Genomic DNA, 19,463 nt, shown 5'->3' with positions numbered 1-19,463 from the left:
ACATAGCATTATCTTCCACATACTCTGTAAATGAAAAGCACTATGACCCCAAAGGATAACTAAGAATAGTGCTAAAGATAAAATTACCTAGAACATAATCCCACTAGTAGGGAAAACCAAACAAATGGGTCGTCACCCATACTTTTAACCATAAAGGTACTGTGCACAACTGTAACAGGGATCCCACAACCAACCCCACGTAGGAGTACACCTAAGTACAAACTAATGGAAACACACTCTTGAAGCAACCCCCTCGTGGAAGTTACACACTCCAAAGTAGGAGTAACACACTTTCCCATAGGACTAACAATCCTGAAGTAAAAAGGGAACTGACTAAAGATCGACCACATATGACTATCCCTCATGTAAGGGAACTATGAAAATCACACTCTAAAAACTTTAACCCGTGGCATCACAACATTGATAGGGTGTCAGAAAACACAATAAACACTAAAAAGAATGTACACTACTGTCTCTAAACTCAAAACAATGAACACCCTGAAACACACCGGTGAGCGAGGTCTCACCCGAGTTGTGATCACAATCACTTTCCCTGTAAAAGAGATAACTAAACAACACAAACTAAAATAGAAAGACATTTCTATTACACACCAGAAATAAGTCACATTACTATAAAACACAAGACACATTGAAGTGTAAAGTATAATGTACTTGGTACATGGCTTGTGATTTCAAAAACATGTAGATGACCAGCTCTCCAAGTGAAAAACTATGTAAAATGCGAGAAAAAGCATTTACTTCGACATACATGAAATGAAGGTACACCAAAAGCTGTGCTGCTACATGTGGAATGATAATTATTTGAAGAACTGTGCAGATAAACAATACAGCCAAACCTCACAGCACAGATGGACTCCGACATACTTGAAGTGAAGAAACTCCAGCATAAATCCTTTCAAATGTTCATAAATTAATACATGCCTAAATGTACATTACCCCCCGGCAACGATGAAACAGAGGTTTTCTTAAGAAGGTTCACAGATGAAAAATAAGTCGAATAGACTCCACATTGTCCAAATCCCACGTCGACTCCAGAAAACTTTATTGACATAAAACGCGAACACCGTGGTTGGCAAAAGGGAACTGCGTGGTTGGCAAGGTGATGCTGACATGTAAGGGCCATCGCTACAGGCAGGAACTAGAAGAAGAGAAAAATAGAAGATGGCGGCACGTTGTTGACGTCCTCCCGGGTGGCTGACGGTGCGTCCATGCACCAAACGTCCACAAAAGCCCGAGGACAAAACCCAAGCTAGCAACCACTTCAGAGGACTGCACGCGACCAATGTCTTGTGAAGGTAAGCGCGTGAATGATGATTTGAATACAAAGATTACCGTTAAAACTGTTAGCTGTTCAGCAGTACTGCGGGGCTCCCAACAACCATTACCGATGTAAATAAATTGAAATTAAGCTCCGCAGACGAATATAAAAACACCCAATGACAGGGATACGTATCTCCCCAAAACGGCCTCCATAGTGCTCCAGTGCACTTACGGACAGCAGAGTAGACGCCTTCTAGCATCCAAACAGCATCCATACCATAATTCGGCATTTCTCCTCTCTGCTCGAATTCCCTTTCCAGTTAGACTCTCGTTTCCTTCACACTTAGATGCTCCGTACTTTTTTTTTACATTTATTCCGATATTGTAACTAGCAGTATTGAATATCTTTAACTATTTCTCAAAGTAGCCACAACTTGTTAGTTAGACATAACTTGCAGTCTCTTCCAGTTCATTTCCAAAAGCTCTCATAGTGCAGTTGAAGTAGAAAACACAAAGAGACTGATGTTTCTGAAGTGACACAATTTCTCTGAGGCACTGCAACTATGGCACAGGAAGGATTGAAGTTCGATGCACACAAAAGTCAATTAAAGACTAGTAAAACACCATTTGTGTAGTCACAGTAGGTTCTGAAATGATAAATCCATTAAGACTACACATCTGCCATTGTGCCATTACTGTAAATACTCCCTAAACTCTGTAGAGCGCTGGTGCTTTTCTTGAGTGGACAAAACAAAAGTTGTGCCTTGAACTCATTACAGTCACTGAAACTAAAAGGCACTGTTCACACAGTAGTGTGATGTGGCTGGTACACCATCACCTGGTTGTAGAGACACTACCCATCCAACTCACAGTCATTCTTGTACTTTACCAAGTGGCTGGAACTCCAGATGAGGCTGTAGTTGAACTACTCAACCAACTCACTGTTCACCGCTGTGGCTGGACCACCCAAAATCGGTTTTAGTTGCGCTACACCACCAGCTCACAGTTGCAGATGTATTCCCAGGCTGAAGTGTCAGTTGGTGGTGACACTGCTCGTTGGGGCCGTCCAAAGGAAGGACACTGGTGGGGCTGGCGCTGGCTTGCCTGGAAATACCTTCTTTTATTTCTTGAAGTTGCTTGTAGGATCTCTTGGTAGTTCTATTACTTCCTCAGTTTCAATGTTTCCTTGTTCCTTAGCTGTACCAAGAGTCACTGGGGTTCAAGACTGTCCTCGTCGCCAAAATTATGTTGTGTCCTTAGTGGAAATACACCAGGAGCCAGGTTGTATATTCAAGACTAGTTTATTCAGTCTTCAGATCAGGTTACAACTTAGATGACTCCAGTCAGCCTAGTGTGGTACCAGCCCCACCAGGAGCAGCCTCCCTAGCTGCTCAGCCCATCTCCAACTGCCACATTCACCCCACTCAGTCATCCAGGCATTCCACGCATCACAGGCACACCAACATTCTAATACCAAGACACACTCTGGCTGAGCAGCTAGAGGCAGCAGGGCTAGAATACATGTTATATAATTATGTAGGATATAACAGGCTGCTTCCTGTCCTCTTTTTATCAGTCCGTTTAAGTCAGCCAGCTTCCTATCTATTGCGGAAGTAAACTCTGCCAGGATTTGAAGCACTGTCAGTTGTAAGTCCATTTTGCGTGATTGATATTGAAGCGCTGCTGTAGAGTATTGCATCGTGCTGAGGACTGTTTCCCCAAAAACATCTTTGGCCTGTTTGGTTTTTTCACTAGCTTCTGCTTTAGTGCTATTTGTTTTGTTTTGAGAGTCTTTGCTATATGTGGCCGCTAGCTCCTCCCATTCGTGAAGTAAAGTTGGGGGCAGGTGACCATCTATCGAAAAAGATGAACACAACCTCAGGACTAAAACAAGGGTGTGTATTAGCCCCCACACTATTCAATCTATTTATGGCTGAGCTCTCAGTTCATCTCAATGGAAGCAACGCGCATGCACCAAAGTTAGGTGGTCACCAGCTATCTAATCTCCTATATGTAGACGATTTAGTACTTATCAGTCGGACACCCATAGGATTACAACGTCTGCTGGACATTACATCTCAATACTCAGATACTAACAAACTAAGCATCAACCAAGACAAAACAAAAGTCATGTGTATAAATTACCGGAAAACAAAAACAAAACACAACTGGCACTTGGCAAAATGCAAGCTTGAAGTCGTACAAGACTACAAATATCTGGGGGTTATGATCGATAGTAAAGGCAATTACAAAGTACAATTTGAGGCAATAAAAAAGAGGGGGCTTATGACAGCAGTAGCACTAAGAAACCTGAAGAACATAACCGCGGGCCCGAGCTTCCTCCCTCTGACCAAGGTGATACAGGCTAAACTCATACCATCTATCACCTATGGAAGCGAAGCCATGAGAGGGAGGGATGCAGAAACATTAAATGGTACCATCGCCAGAGCGCTAAGAATTATATACGGGCTGCCTGGATACACATCTCCAGTGCAAATGAGGCTGGAATTTGGTATACAAAAACAGGAGCTGGACAGGAAAGGGGCCTTTGTTAAAACCTGGTTTAAGATCAAAAAAGGGCAACCAGAAACTTTAAATTTCTATTTGTGGAGAGAACTAGAAACGAAAGTAACTTGGCCAGCCAGACTGTTCTTGGACACTGCACTGGACCAACTGGGCTTACGGCAACTCTGGGCAACGCCTGGGACCATGGCAAGCTTCAAGAAAATCGTAAATAACACTGTTAAAAAAGAGTCCATCTTACAGGACAAAGCGGCCTTGACTGAACGTTCGCATGGCTGGCTCACTATACAATCTTATAGTAAAGCGACTCCTCAAGCTTACCTCCTCTCTAATTTCTCCAGAACCACCAAAGAGAAGTTTCTGAAATTTCGGTTAGGTCTGCTGCCGACAGCATACCACCTGCCCCCTTGGCTGCGCCCTCCAAAGCCAGCAGTGTGCCGTCTTTGTGGGGAAGGAGAGGAGGACATAGTCCACATTATAACCATTTGCCGTGAGCTGATGCAGGAGCGCCAGCGACTACTCAGACCAATTTTCAACAAAAACCAAATACGGTCGTGCAGACAAGCGGTGCTTGCAAGCTTCTCTGGCCAAGATACTCAACTAAGCTGCTGTCTGGTAAAGTTTTTAATCGCAGCTGACCTACATTTTTTTTAAAAGTGCACACAATGGTAACAGTGTTTTAAGCATACAATATCAAGTTTTTTTCTCCACACCCAAGCCTCAAAGGAAACTATTGAAAGGCCAACTATACGACATACTTTGCACAAACCAACGGAAGCCGAGGCAGCACTATGCACTTTAAATCGGCGCATCTCGGTCTGTCATCATTCTGAAGCCAAGACTTTAATAAGGGGGGCACTTTTATCTCACCGACTGCTACTAATATTTGCCGGCCGAAGTGAAGGAACAAGATTATGGATTACCGAGGCCGGGGGTGTGGATTTTCTTCCCAATCTTATCGCATGTTTCTGTTTAACTATGGCTATCAGCTTTTTTATAAAGAAAATCGAGGTTTTATTGTTTATAATTGTGGGTCAATCATTGTAATGGTTTTAATTAACTGCACAATAAACGTATTACTTACTTACATTCGTGAGATGCAAGAAATGACAAGTCGCAGTTGGAGTTATAATGGGTCGTCTGATTGTGCCCCGGCGCGATGTTATCTATATGCACTTGTGCTTTGCTTTATTTAGTATTTGGCTGGGAGTAAAGAGAGTCGCTGGTGGTGAGCTCCTGGTAGTGCCCTGGCCTGATGTATTCGTCGTTTATACCTGATACAAATGTTTGAGTAGTCGGCCAATATTGAGACAGACCACTAGTAATTTGTGCCTGGCTGGATCCTGGCGTACTGTTTTCGTCGGTTGTTAGTACTTTATTCTCTTTGGTGGTCGACCGATTTTGAGAAGGGCCACTAGTAGTTTGCACACTAGATTAGTGATCTCTTGTTTGTGCTGTGTTCTTTACACTCTCTTGGTTCGTGCTTGCACGAACGATTAGAGTTGGTCCTAATAGTTCTGGAGTAGAAGTATTGGTTGTGAGGTATGAGTCCTCTGATTTTACTGGGTACTGTTGAAGTGTAGTTGTTGTAGCCATTATCTTGCCGCGATGGTGGTTGCGTGCCTAGCTCGATTTTGTTGCTTTCCGTGGGCAGTGGAAGTTGGAGAGATTTATTGAGGGGGGACTTAATGGACCCTCTAGCTGCCTGCGGGTATAGAGAGGTTGGATGTTGTATTTGAGCTTTTTCTGTGTCAAAATGCTTAGCAGAGCCCCCAGATTCTAATTTTCGCTGTTTTCTGAGAATATTATAGTGCCTGGATCTTTCAAGAACCCAAATTTAGTATAGATCTTGGGTTGGAAGGATTGCGGGCTCTTTCGTTTGGAGGAGCCCTCAATTGTAATTAAGTTTATAGTTCCTGGGCTCGACCGTAGGGTGGCCTTTGTTTTTGACTTGATTACTTTAGACTTTGCTTTTGATGGTGTCCGGTCTTGCGTTGGGGAGACATTGTTAGTAATTCGACGTGGGCTGTAGATTACAGGACTATCAGCTGGAGCGGTTGTTGCTCTACTGTAATGCTCTTCAGGCGGTAAAATATTCTCCTCGAGCCTACCACACTTAACTTTCTGAGTATCTAGGTCAGAGCCAAGGGAATCCTCGACCCTGATCCCATAGTTCCCATTGTCTGACATTTTTTTCCTTTTTGTTGGTTTCGCTGCTTTTTGTGCAAGTTTAGGAGTGGGAGGATTTTTTCTCACTCTGCTGGACCTCATATTACCCCGTTAGTATACTGTAGTCCACCTTCCAACTCCACCCTCCAACTCCAACTCCACCCTCCAACTCTACCCTCCAACTCTACCCTCCAACTCCACCCTCCAACTCCAACTCCACCCTCCACCCTCCAACTCTACCCTCCAACTCCACCCTCCAACTCCAACTCCACCCTCTAACTCCACCCTCCAACTCCACCATCCAACTCCAACTCCACCCTCCAACTCCACCCTCCAACTCTCCCCTCCAACTCCAACTCCACCCTCCAATTCTACCCTCCAACTCTACCCTCCAACTCCACCCTCCAACTCCACCCCCCAACTCCACCCTCCAAATCTACCCTCCAATTCCACCCACCAACTCCACCCTCCAACTCCACCCTCCAACTCCAACTCCACCCTCCAACTCCACCCTCCAACTTCAACTCCACCCTCCAACTCCACCCTCCAACTCCACCCTCCAACTCCAACTCCACCCTCCAACTCCACCCTCCAACTCCAACTCCACCCTCCAACTCCACCCTCCAACTCCACCCTCCAATTCCACCCCCCAACTCCACCCTCCAACTCCACCCTCCAACTCCACCCTCCAACTTCACCCTCCAACTCCAGCCTCCACCCTCCAACGTCACCCTCGCTCCCTCCAACTCCACCCTCCACCCTCCAACTCCACCCTCCAACTCCACCCTCCAACTCCACCCTCCAATTCCACCCTCCAACTCTACCCTCCAACTCCACCCTCCAACTCCACCCTCCAACTCCACCCTCCATCACTGGTTCAAATATGTTCTCTCAATGTTTGAAGCTTTATTACAAATGTCACAAAAAGATGTTAATATTTCACTTCTTTTCTTAGATTTTCGTCACAATAAAATACACTGAACATAATCTTCACAGAAGTTATTTACAAAAGTTTAAGCTATTGCCATTATAAATTAAGATAACTTTTATTTAAGTATTAATTATTTAAAAAATTAAAAGCCATTGTTATTTGTAATATCAATACATCTAAGTCACGTAAATACAAAACATGTTGCATTACAAATGCTATAGGTGTCACATTTGCAAAAGTTAAAAGTATTGTCATTGTAATGACAAAGCTATTAATTTAGCTTTTTTCAAAACCAACACATTAATAAAAAATGTGTCATTTACAAGACCAATTGCTCAAATTTTCCTAAGGCGAGACCTATTGCATTGCAAATGCTTGTTACAAGAGGGGCTGTAGAGGGGCTGTACGTCAGTGTTAATCGGGTTTTGACATGTACAGTGCCTTTCTCCTCAAACTACCACCTTAATAACCGGCACTACAGACTGACACAAAATACACAACGCCTCTCCAAACTCCAGCAGAGCTCACCATCGCATCCAGCTTATTAACGGTCGACTCCATGTTGAATACAGAACACCCCAATGAAGCATTCGAAATCTGCCAGTCTGTTGTGCCAGAGGGCTACTAAATGCATCCATCAGACGCTAGCTGTAAGGGAGAGCACATCTCCGGTCATAGTTAAAAGGAGCACGCTACAGCTTTGATTACCTGTGCTGACCCGGCGGAGCACTCGTAGGTCTGTTGTGCACGAGAGATGATGCGAGACATGAAGTGTTTGGCTCTTTGATTTGCAGCTGTCGCAGTCTGATATCCCATCACGGCTCTGAATTGGTTTTGTTTGATGTGTGGCACAATCTTCATAGCCGGACCTGTTTACTATTCTTTTTTTCACTGATTGACCCAGTCTTTATAAGCAATGGCACAAATGTTGCAGAGGTCTCCATGCCACAAATGCACCTGCCTTATGCTTGGTCAAGCAAAGAAGTTTATCATTATAAATGCTACTAAGTGCTATCAGAAAGGGTGTGACTGTGAGGGAGAAAACGCTGCTGGATGGTATCTTGGTGGTAAAAACACGCTGCTGGGCGGGGTCTTTCTTGTGGACAACACGCTGCGGGACGGTGTCTTTCTGGTGGACAACACGCTGCCGGACGGTGTCTTTCTGGTGGACAACACACTGCTGGACAGTGTCTTTCTGGTGGACAACACGCTGCCGGACAGTGTCTTTGTGCTGGATGTTGTTTCTTAAACTAATGTTTTCCCACCAATGTATGCTCAGCCTCCACACTCCACAGGACTCCGATTGCACACCCAGGCATGAAACTGCTCGAGTGCCTCAAACTGGCCTCTGCAGATAAGAGTCTGAGGCCGGATCTTTTTGATGTATTCTTTCACCTCTTGTGGGCTCCAGTTGTGGACCTGTATTAAATATGCTACTTCCATGGTGGCACTGCGCGAGCGCCCGGCCTTGCAGTGAATGTAAACGCTGTTCAACTGCTTCTGGTGTTTCAATGCAAACTTCACTCCCTTCCGCAGATGTTCCTGAGTGGGGACCCCAGTCAGATCCACAGTTCTTAGCCACAGCTGTTCCACACCAAAAGCCTGCCACTCCTCAGCTGTGTAGCAGAATAGGCAAGTCTCATATTCTTCGCTCATGGTGATAACGCCTCGGACATTCTCCTTTTCCACCAGCCGCCGGCTCACGCCCTGGAAGGGCAGCTTCACCAGCACCACGGTCTCGTCGGTGCGGTCGTACCACCTCCGCAGCGAGGCCTTCTCAAGCAGCACGTTATAGAGCAGCGAGGGGTAGAAGACGATGTACGCCATGGCAGCTGCCATGGAAGGAGCAGGGCCTGGACTGCGCGCCCATTGGGGACTGATACGAGCGCTGGTAGGGGGAGTACGGCCGAGAGCAGGCAGCGTTTCCATTGCGGGAGCATGTGACCAAATGGCGCTGCGCACTCCCTCAAGGAAATCGCCAAAACGTGCACGCGCTGCATTGAAAGCAATGCACCACATGCACGTTTTTGCCTGGAAAGCTGCATCGATCTCAAGAGGTCTCTTTCCTATGTAGTGCATGCGCGCTGTTTAGGCAAGTCCTAAAAAGGACAGGCAAAGAAGGGAAAAGGGAAAGAAAAGAGAAGAGAAGGGAAGGAAGAGCAACTGCTAGACAAGCTGTAACATTGCTTTACGTTTCTATGCATATGTTTGCACAAGGGCACCCCGATATTGGCAGGCCTTACATAGTATAACAGCCTATTACAGGCAACAATCAACATTACATTTAAATACAATTATTCAGGTGGAGCGTCAGTAAGGTCACAGGATATGAATCTGTGGTAAACCCTTTGTTCATGGAGGTTCGTAAGAGTCTAGAAACGCGTCTAAAGAGTTCCACATCGACCTGCAGGACGGTTTCCATGGATAGTTTTGTAATGCAATGTTGTCTGCCCCTCTGAGATGGATGATCCAGGTTATCCAGCTTTTATACAATGTCTTACTTGTGTCCTTCCAGTTGGCAAGAACCATTTTCACCGCAGAGGTTAGTAACAGGTCAAATAGATCTTTGCCAGAATCAGTTCTCAAGTTTGTGCTTATACAGGCCGTGGATAGATTGAAGGAGTCTGACCATAGTACATTTAAACAAACCAGTTATGAAGGCAAAGATTTTGTCCCAAAACGATTTAAGTGAAGTACACTGAAAGATAAGATGGGCTAAGTCCCCCATCTCTTGTTTCCAGTTTCCAGCATGTTGGGTCATTTCGGAGCCCTAATGCGAATAATCGGGCAGGGGTCCAAAAGGCCTTGTGTAGTAGCCAGTATTTGGTTTGGTAGAGAACAGGGGAGATCTTATTTTGTGAGATGGATCTCCATAGTGAGGACCATTCCTGTTCCTTTGGTGGGGCTGGAGACAGTTGTCCCCAAAAGGCTCTAGTCTGATCATTAAGTTTAGAAGTTTTTGGATGGAGGAGTTTGTATATCTGCGAGACCTGGTGGGCCAGTTTGTTAATATTTGTCACAAACAAAGAGATTGATGGAGTGGTGGATAATTTGGATTTTTTAAGGGCCAATCTGATTTTCAAGAAGTTGTAAAATTCAATGTTAGCTAGGTTATACCTCCATTGGAGGTCTGAAAATCTGATTGGATATGTTGCGTTTTCTAGTTGATACGAGAAGAGGATTCCTTTCTTAATTCATGTGTCAAGGGTTAGGCTTTTGCCTTTGTACAATATCTTGCTATTGCCCCAGAGTGATTCCATTTAAGACCCTTTAATACTATTCTCCAGATTTTTATCAACCCTAAGTAGTGCAATTTTAGTGTTTTTGAACATGGACTTGGAGGAATGTGGGTATAGTCTATTTGTTGTTAGGAGTGCAAGTGGGCTTAGGTTATTAAGAATTGCCCTCTCTACCTCTAGCCATGCTGGGGTGTAGCTGGTAGGTGGTGTGATCCAGTATGAGCCTTGTTTTGCCAGGAAAGCCAACTGATGTGGTCTGAAATCCGCTAGGTTCACCTCTCCTAGCATTTTATTCAGTCTTAATTTTTTGATACTGATCCTTGCTTTCTTCCCGCGCCCGAGGAATTGAGAGGTGAGGATATCTAGTTTGTGGTGGAAGTTGTCTGTAAGATGGAGCGAGAGCATACTGATGAGGTAGTTAACCATCAGGGTGATCATCATTTTAATAGTTTCGATTCTGCCCCACCACGTAATGAATTTTAGTGACCATGAGTCCAAGAGCTTCTGTATCTTTTCTAGTAATTTTTTCTCATTCTGGTGTAGGGTATCATCTATTAAGTTGCTACCAAATTCGATACCTAAGTATTCGATATAGCATGTTAGCCATGTTAGCCCCGAGTCTCCCAGGTTATCCCTCGTACAGTGGATGTTTAATGGTTTAAGTTGTGATTTCTCTCTGTTGACTTTGTATCCCGAAAAGCCGGAATATCTTGTTATTATATCCATCAGGGCAGCAATCAATGCCCTCCGTTGTTCTGTTATGATTATTATGTCGTCTGCATAGGCGGCTAATTTTATTTGGACCCCATTGATATCCACCCCCTTAATGTTAGAGTTTGATTTGATGTCCCGGATAAGGGGTTCCAATGCCAATAAAAATAAGGATGGAGATAGTGGGCAGCCCTGTCTAGTACCTTTTTGTAACATGAAGGACTCAGAGATCGAGCCATTAACGCCAATATGGGCTGATGGGTTTCCATAACTGTAGGAGAGTAGGGTCTGCTATCCTATGGTCACCCCAAATTTTTGCTTTTTGCTTCACTGGTTTTCGACTTAATGTGGCTGTGGGCCTGCTTATCAGACCCACAGACTGCTGTTCTCTCTATAAATTACTATCCATGTACTGTAGGTACATCACCAATTTGGTACTGGACACCTTATCAGCCCCTGTACAGTGCACTATAGGTGCCCAGGGCATAGGTGCATCCAAGGCCTACCAGGGGCTGCAGCATATCTTTTTCCACCCCTGGCTGGCCATTCAAATCCGCACAACTGGCTGATCCCTCAGCTGGGGCGAGGTGGTGTAATCACCCCTTGCTTAGATATAGTATACCTGTATCTAAACCTATATCTGGACACATATATACCTATCAGTCACTCCTATGGCAGGCCTTATCGATCCTGGAGGCAGAGAGCTTGGTTTTATGTGAGATGGTGCTCTAGCATGAGCTGAGCCTGTCTGCAGCCTTCGGAACCATTTCCTTATAGCTGTTCCAGGATATTGTCATACCATATACTCTTAAGTGCATTATAATCCTCGCGGTTATTGCTAACTTTGGTTTGGCTTTATCAAAACATGTCGTGTAAGGTGTAATTCACTTTGGAATACTACCCCCTCGCCAGTTCTGGCAACGGGGGTAGCATTCCACCCTTCTAGAGGGAGAAGACATGTAACTTTACTTAAAACGCTGTAAATCCTAACCAGAGCCTAAGCATCACAAAATGGATGCTGCTGCCCCGACACAAGTCTGGCCTCCTGCTGCTGACCGAAACTTGGCAGGGGAGGCTTGGACAAAGGGTTTCCTGTCACAGGGAGGTGCTACACCACCCCAGACAGGAGATAGTGTATTGGAGCAGGGAGGGTTGAAATAAATTAGACACTGCCTGGGGCACACAAGGTGTCCCATGCAAAATCCAGTCAAACCGGTTCTGGGGCAATCGAACCCCAGCTCTGGCGTGAAACTGGACAAAGGGAAAGGGGTGTAACCACCCCCTTCCTGGGTCCCACCCATAGGAGGGACCTAGCAGGTAATCCAGCCCCTTGATTTGGAATAAAGGTAGGAGCTGTGCCAATGCACATCAGATTATCCTGACTGAAACTTATAAAACAAAACTCTGGACCCTTCGACATCCTACTCGACGTAGTAGACTGAAGAATCTCCCTTGTGGTCAAGGAGTGACCACCCTGTGCAAACAGGCACCATCCAGCGCCCAACAGTTTGCTTTGTTGCAGTTCCCGCCGGAACTCGAGCAACATATATCAACAAGACCCAGCTTTCCTAACTTTTAACAGCCTGATCCACAGTCCCAGCGAATTTGAGACCCATGGAGGCGACGTGAAGCGTGGAGCCGGCCATCTTGGAAAAACTACAAAGTGCTGACCATGCAGCTCCCGAGGCACCCTCGAGGCTGTGCATTGGGGTTTGAAAAGCCCCAGTCTTGAGCACCTTTTGCACCAAAGCTCTCCCCTCCACACTCACCGAGTGCTGCGTGGGGCCCTTTTGCATTTTTCTGCTTGACACATTGGTCTGGTCACTTGCCCGTTGGCTAGTGGCCCCAGTACCAATGAAACCTTGAATTTACACTGCTAGTCTGGTTGCTCCAGACTGGCCTTTGCTCCCCTGAAAAGGAGCACCCAATCTGACCTTGCTGGTACGATCAAGAAGCAATCTTCTAATCCTGCGTGGGTTGCACTTGCCAAGGCTTGTTAACTCCGATCCGGAAGCCAACACCGCCGACAGCGAGAACCTTTGTAAAAAAGCTTGTGATTCACTCCAGGACATCCTCGGTGCCCCAGAGTCCACGTGGCAGCGGAGACAAGCTTCTTGACAACCACCTGATTGCGCCCGACATTGCCTGGTTCCTTCCTGGTCACTGGCTAGTGACCCAGACTCTGTCCCCTCTGCTTTCAGGTTCTTCACTTCTTCGATCCACCCTTGGATCCAGCCGGACAACTTCCTCCTGGTCGCCTGCAGCATCCTCTTGCAACTCTCCATAGAATTCGACGACAAAACCCGACACAACTTCACACCTATGCATCCGGCTTCCCTGGGTGAGGTAACTCGAGTACTCCGGTGCTCCCGTGGGTAACAACTATCCAAGTGTCCTAGTTTAACTGGGTTTTCCCGTAGTACACCCAGAAGTGTCAAAAATCAACTACTTTATGACTTTTACGTTCCCATTGACTTTCCATGGTAACACACGTGTGTGTTTAGACACTGCACACATATCCTGTGTGTCTCCTACTTCCAGTCCTTTGGTTGATCAGTGTTGCCCCAGCGATTCCCTAGGCCCTAGGCCTATTCACCTTTCCTGAAGTGGTTCTTATACCACTTCTTTAGTATATGGTTCATGAGGCCCCTAGGGCAGAATTGTATTTGTGCAACTTACAGTATGCTTATTGAGTAACTTGTGCTGTATCTCGAACTGTGTTAGTAATAAATACATATATATTTGATATATACCTTGTGTGGTGTCCTTTCATCTGATATTCAAGGGGTTATTATTGGTAAAACAATTGGCTTCACATGCTCTCTGAAGTGTTAGCCTAAGACTGCTTTGTCCATGCTACCACTAGGATAGCTGGTCTATAAGGTTGACTTTACAACCATCACCATAAGGGTTGTTTGGACTGGTGCAAGGTGCTCACTAGAATAGTGAACATCATATACCAGGCCAACTTCTCACAATTAGTGCTTGTCTCTGGAGTGTTGTTATGATAAAGGTCGTCTATTATAGTGTGGTGTATTTACAATGGGTACTGTATCGATCCCCCTGTTTCTGACCCTTGTCTGGTTAATAATTAACTAGCAGCCATTCAACTGCACAGAAATCTGTTATCTGATTAGCCACACAACGGCACAGAAGCCCGTTATCTGATTAGGTCATAGCGCATGCCATCTCATTAGGCAAGCACTATTCCTCCAGCCCCCTAATAGGCATACGGTGTTCTCAAAACAAATCAAACCTACCACGACCTGGGAAATCCCCACAGCCATTGTTTTGATTTAGCCGAGAACTTCAGTAAAGAATGTGCGAACGACCAGTTCGTATGACATCCTTATTGACGTATTTATGTCCATCCTTACGTCAATCCCGGCACCTTTCAGGTATAAATAATACCGACATTGCCTTAAGCAAACACACGAGGTGGTGACAAGATTGGAGCAGCGAGACTTGCCGAGGAGCCCAGCTGACAGCGAAGCCCACAGACGCTGCCCCTCCTTTCTGACGTGCTGAGAGAGAGAGACGCTGCCTTTTCTCCTGCCGAGAAATCCAGCTCCGGCGCTTCCAAGCAGCCCTCGCAGGCAGCTGGAATATCAAGACCTGAGATAGAGATACCAGCCCTCCAGCCTTCTAAACTCCCAGGTACTGAACTGAATCATCCTTTGTAGAGAATTCTTGAAGCAGACTCTTGGCAAGCAAACTTAACTTAAACTGCTACTTATCTACTCCCGCCACGTATTAGGCTTAGGTCAGGTACATTGGGGTAGGTGTAGTTAGAAGCACCAGTTGAGTACGATTAGTCAATGTATATATGCATGTATCTATTTTATCCATTTTAAGTACCATATGGCTAAGAAACCATATCAATGCTTTTACAGTATTATTTTATAATTCTGTTATTACTGTATGCAATTTACTTAACGATAAGTATTGCAATAATAGCGATTCATTTCTCTTGTATGAGAAAAGAGACTGATCAATAAATAACATCTTTTTATTGAACACGCCCGTCTCTTCCTTTTCTCTACAATCTGGTGAAACTAAGAATGCACTGAACTGACTGAGTAAAATAAGTTGTCTTTTGTTTTCACACGACTCTAGAGATACACTCTTGATTAGGGGAGAGCAAAGTTGTCATGTTCTATGGTTGTCAGAAACGAAATCCCTTCTTGTCTATTCGAGAAAGTTTCTAGTGAACTCTGAGCTAGCTGGCACAAACATTAAACTTTAAGTCTAATATCGTCAGTAGAAGACCTAGTTAACCTCTGTCCTACGTCTATACTATTGAAGATATTATTCCAATGCGTAGAGCCTATTGGGATAATAAGAACTACACTACATGGCGCCCAACGTATTTGGATGGGCGATAAATCTAACGTAAGACATTAGAGTAACTCAGTCATGCTTTTTCACACAGACCCCTTTTCCCCATAATACTCCAAAGACGTCTGGAGTGGGTGAAAGGTTAAATCCGCCAAACTTAGTAGGAGGAGACTTCTATGTATGGTTCTTGGTTTATTCAACGTTGAAGGATACACTGTTCCAAAATATTGTGCATCTAATCTTTGTTTCCATAGAAACCTGATCTGCAAATAAATAAAATAACCTTCTTGACATTAGAATGTCACTAGAAGAAGAAGAAAGGGAAACAGTTAGAATAGCAGCTGAACTCCTAGCAGCTGACAATACTCTGCTACAGCAAGACCCGGAGGCAATACTGATCCCGGTCAACATAAGAAAATCTATAACTTTAAAACTTATAGGAAATGGGCTGACACCGAGAGGTGGTACAGTCATATTCGTAATCGAGGCACACGAATATCGGCAGACAGAGGTATTCTATTCATGGATAAACTTTCCAGCAGCAAACGCTGTAACAAAGGACTTCCACTATTACAAAATAGAGGAACCTCCGAATGAGTACACTCCTTTCGAGGAGGTGGAAATACCACTCAAATACCAAGAGCACCTGCTCTGGTTTAATGGCGCCCTAAAACCTAATAATCACATCACCAGGCTCGGTCCACTAGGTAGACCAAGAGCAACGTGGCCGGTCCTATCCGGATACACACCACATCCAGACATTGAAGAAATGTCTGCACCAGAACTTTTAGCACAGCTAAAACAACTAATTAAAATACACAGACAATTAGTCCAATATGTAATGCGGACTTCAACAGTCCAACCAGCTATTAAAATTCCACAGCTGATCCCTCACCAGGGGAACACAAATAAAATTACACCACAGAACATACAGTCCTGTCTAGGTAAAGTACCCGCAAAACGGGAACAAATTCCATTCTGGTTAGCACAAAAAATCACTCAAATAGAGGCGGTATTTCCAGATACCACCCCGGTTGAGAAACACAGGATCCTGACTATCTGTCTTCCAATGGGAATCGCACCACATGTGGAGGACTGTGACACTTGGGGTACAGTCTTTGCTTCCATTTACACAAAAACACATGGTGTTCCATCCATGTCAGTAATACCAGATGTGCTAAAACAAATTCAAGATGAATACGGTCCAGAACCTGCTTTAACTCTTGGTATGAAATTACTAAAAGACTTCAAGCAGGTCTCGGCAATATTATTAGCCAATATAAAGGGAGAAGCAGCAAATGTGGCGATCCGCCAGAGGTTGAAAGAGACAGATATAGCAGACCAACCATTTGAAATTGCCAGAATCATAGAAAAATCCTATGAAGAACTAGGAAGAGATAGTTTGGGTGGAAAACCGGTGAAACCCCAACTTATTGAAAAACCTGAAAAATTTTTTATTAAAAATAATCTGAACACTCAAAAAAAGAGCTGGGATGGAAATAAACAATCCACTCCTAAAAAAAAAAGATTCCAGTCCAGAGGAAGGTCTCCTCGGCGGAGAGAAAGATCTCCGGACCAAGGACACAAGTCTCCCCAAAGGGAGCCCTCTGAGAAAAAATACAACCTTAGAAATAGGGATAATCTGAAAAAACCTGATAGATATCAAGATATTGATACACGTCCGTCTCAATCTTTTCAGACTTCCTCGCAGAAATCGGAAAGAAGAGGACGATCAGAACACAGGGAAGAGCACGTCAAGTCCAAAGACAAGGAACCTGCTCATCAAAATAAAAAATTACAGTTTCCAAAAAAGAAGGTAGCCAGTATTAAAGTAATCAACCATGACGAGAATACTGAGGACACAGCTGAAAAACGGAGAATGGGCTCAGACAATGCTAGACAGCGCAGCAGAAGTGAGCATAGCTCGCAAGATCCTTATGAATCATCTGGAGACAGTGGACACGAATGAATACATTCAGGTGGAAACTGCAGATACCAGAGTTAGCAAACCTCATAAAATATATGAAATAACATTGCGTATAGAGGGGGATAAGACTAGGAAAATAATCGGTCTCTTTTTGGATAATCTCTCCAAGGGCTATGACATCCTTCTAGCTGAAAGAGACTGGCCACCAGAGTTTGTCAGGGAGTGCCCTCATGGCGAAGAAATAATTATGCCTGCCTTCTCAAATCATATTCCAATTCATAAAAAATATACACTTGCAAGAAAGTGGGCAGTAGCCCAAGCTCCTGCATTATATAAAAACCATGTGGGATGGGATGAGGACTCTCCTCCTCACAAAATCCACTTAAAATCACAACCTACTGCACAACGGCAGTATCCAATTAAGCAAGAAGCTAAAAAACGGGTAAAAGAGATCCTAGATCAACTTGAATACCAGGGGGTGATTGAAACTTGCACCTCACAAATGAATAATACTTTGTTTCCTGTCTCCAAACCAGACAATTCATATCGTCTTGTTTTGGACTACAGACACCTTAACTCATGTTGCAAAACCTTTGCAGTACAAAACTCACATAGTGCTGCACTAATGAATAACATAGTGCGCAAAAAATACAAAACAACATTAGACATCTCTAATGGATTCTTCTGTCAAAATATAGCACCAGAGAGCAGATATTTGACCGCGTTTTCAATAAATGGCGCGCAAAAAAATTTCTGTCGTTTGCCCCAGGGGTTCAAGAACAGCCCAGGATTATTCTCAGCAAGAGTAACAGAGTTACTACAAATATATGATGATGAGGCATTATCTTATGTCGATGACATCTATCTAACAGATGATGACTTGGATACTCACTTGAAGAGAGTGAACACCATAATACTTGGGTTCCCAGCAGAGGGTTACAAATTCAACTTTAAAAAGTCAAGAATTGCCCATGTAACGGTCCTGTTTTTAGGATATGAACTATCAAGTGAAGGCAAAAGCCTGGCTGACAATTTCCTAGAGAAATGTGCTGTAATCCAAGCACCTAGAACACTAAAAAACTTACAATCAATTCTAGGTTTCCTAAATTTCGGAAGAACTTACATTATAAATTATGCAGAGAGAGTTAAACCTCTCTATGACCTTATAAAACCAGATTTTAAAAGAATCAATTGGACTCAAAAACACACAGAAATTTTGAGATCTTTACAAACAGATATGTTAGTTAAAACAAAATTACAAACACGTGACAACACACGCAACCTTGTGATTCGAGTCATCCCAGGAAGATACGGATTCACATACCTGACCTCTAATGAGGGAGAGAAGGTACCAATAGCATACAAATCACATTTGCACACAGAAGCTGAAAAAAGGTTCAGCATTAAGGAAAACATTGTTCATGCGGTTCAAAAAGCTGTAGCAAAAGAAAAATACCAAGCAAACGGTAGACAGGTTACAGTCAGAACAGCAGAATCAGCTTTTGAGGCATTAACAACACCATGTAATTTACCGACAACGGCACTGAATCCAGAATGGATACAATGGGTAAATTCTGTTGCTACAGACAAAGTAAAATACTATTTTGACCCAGAAATGAAAGAATTAAATTATCTAGAATATGAGAGAGAATACCCTCTGCCAATCGACATTCTGCCTTTACGACAGTACGCCTGTATAATATATACAGACGGACATGCTCAACCCTCAGTTTGGGGAGAGCTGGCTTACAACGCCACATGCGAAATTGTAAAAGAAGTGTGGCGCGGAGGTAAATTAAGACCTCTACTTACAAAAACACACTCAGTAGAAAATAATTCAGAACAACAAACTGAAATAATAGCGTTAAAAATGGCGCTAGATAATGCCGATCGCGAATTCCCGACACTTATAGTGTGCGATTCGTATTACTGCGTCAAATCATACAATAACGATTTACAGAAATGGATTCAAAACGGTTACAAAGATGACACAGGTGCAACAATAAAGCAAAAAGTGCTTTGGAAACAAGTAGTTCTTTTACAGAAAGAGCTACCAAAAACTCACGTGATATATTCACTGAGTCATCAGCGTGATGGCGTTCACGTTGCAGGGAATTCATTGGCTGAGACAGCCACAGCGGTAGCAACTAAATCGGCTTCTGTAGCTACAAAAAAGCGTGCAGTAAAATACATTGACGGTGAAACTGTGCTGGCAGTAAAAACGTCATCAAAAGGCGACTGCTCTGCACTACCGATCAATTATCCACTCAATTATACATACATAATCGATGCAAACTCCGTTCCTTTTGCTCGAATCCCTGGAGTGGGGGATAGAGTAATTCCA

The 19,463-nt window shown here is 44.1% G+C and overlaps 2 protein-coding genes across 4 annotated transcripts in view; one reads left to right on the top strand and one right to left on the bottom strand.

Annotated features, from left to right (window-relative positions):
- Window positions 1-19,463, top strand: part of TASL (TLR adaptor interacting with endolysosomal SLC15A4) — a 197,857-nt gene that overhangs the window by 52,708 nt on the left and 125,686 nt on the right. The gene's annotated exons all lie outside the window — the stretch shown is intronic.
- Window positions 8,098-8,743, bottom strand: PTPMT1 (protein tyrosine phosphatase mitochondrial 1). Its single transcript, XM_078656098.1, has one exon. It carries the CDS (start codon window positions 8,741-8,743, stop codon window positions 8,180-8,182), a length of 564 nt encoding a protein of 187 aa, XP_078512224.1. The 3' UTR covers window positions 8,098-8,179.

The sequence above is a fragment of the Lissotriton helveticus genome, chromosome 8 (genome assembly GCF_964261635.1).
Source record: "Lissotriton helveticus chromosome 8, aLisHel1.1, whole genome shotgun sequence".
Lineage (NCBI taxonomy): Eukaryota > Metazoa > Chordata > Amphibia > Caudata > Salamandridae > Lissotriton > Lissotriton helveticus.
This window is presented reverse-complemented; position numbering and strand designations above follow the sequence as displayed.

What these genes read in the sequence shown, in the direction of transcription:
- PTPMT1 (XM_078656098.1), bottom strand. Translation starts at nt 8,743, where the DNA reads ATGGCAGCTGCCATGGCGTACATCGTCTTCTACCCCTCGCTGCTCTAT.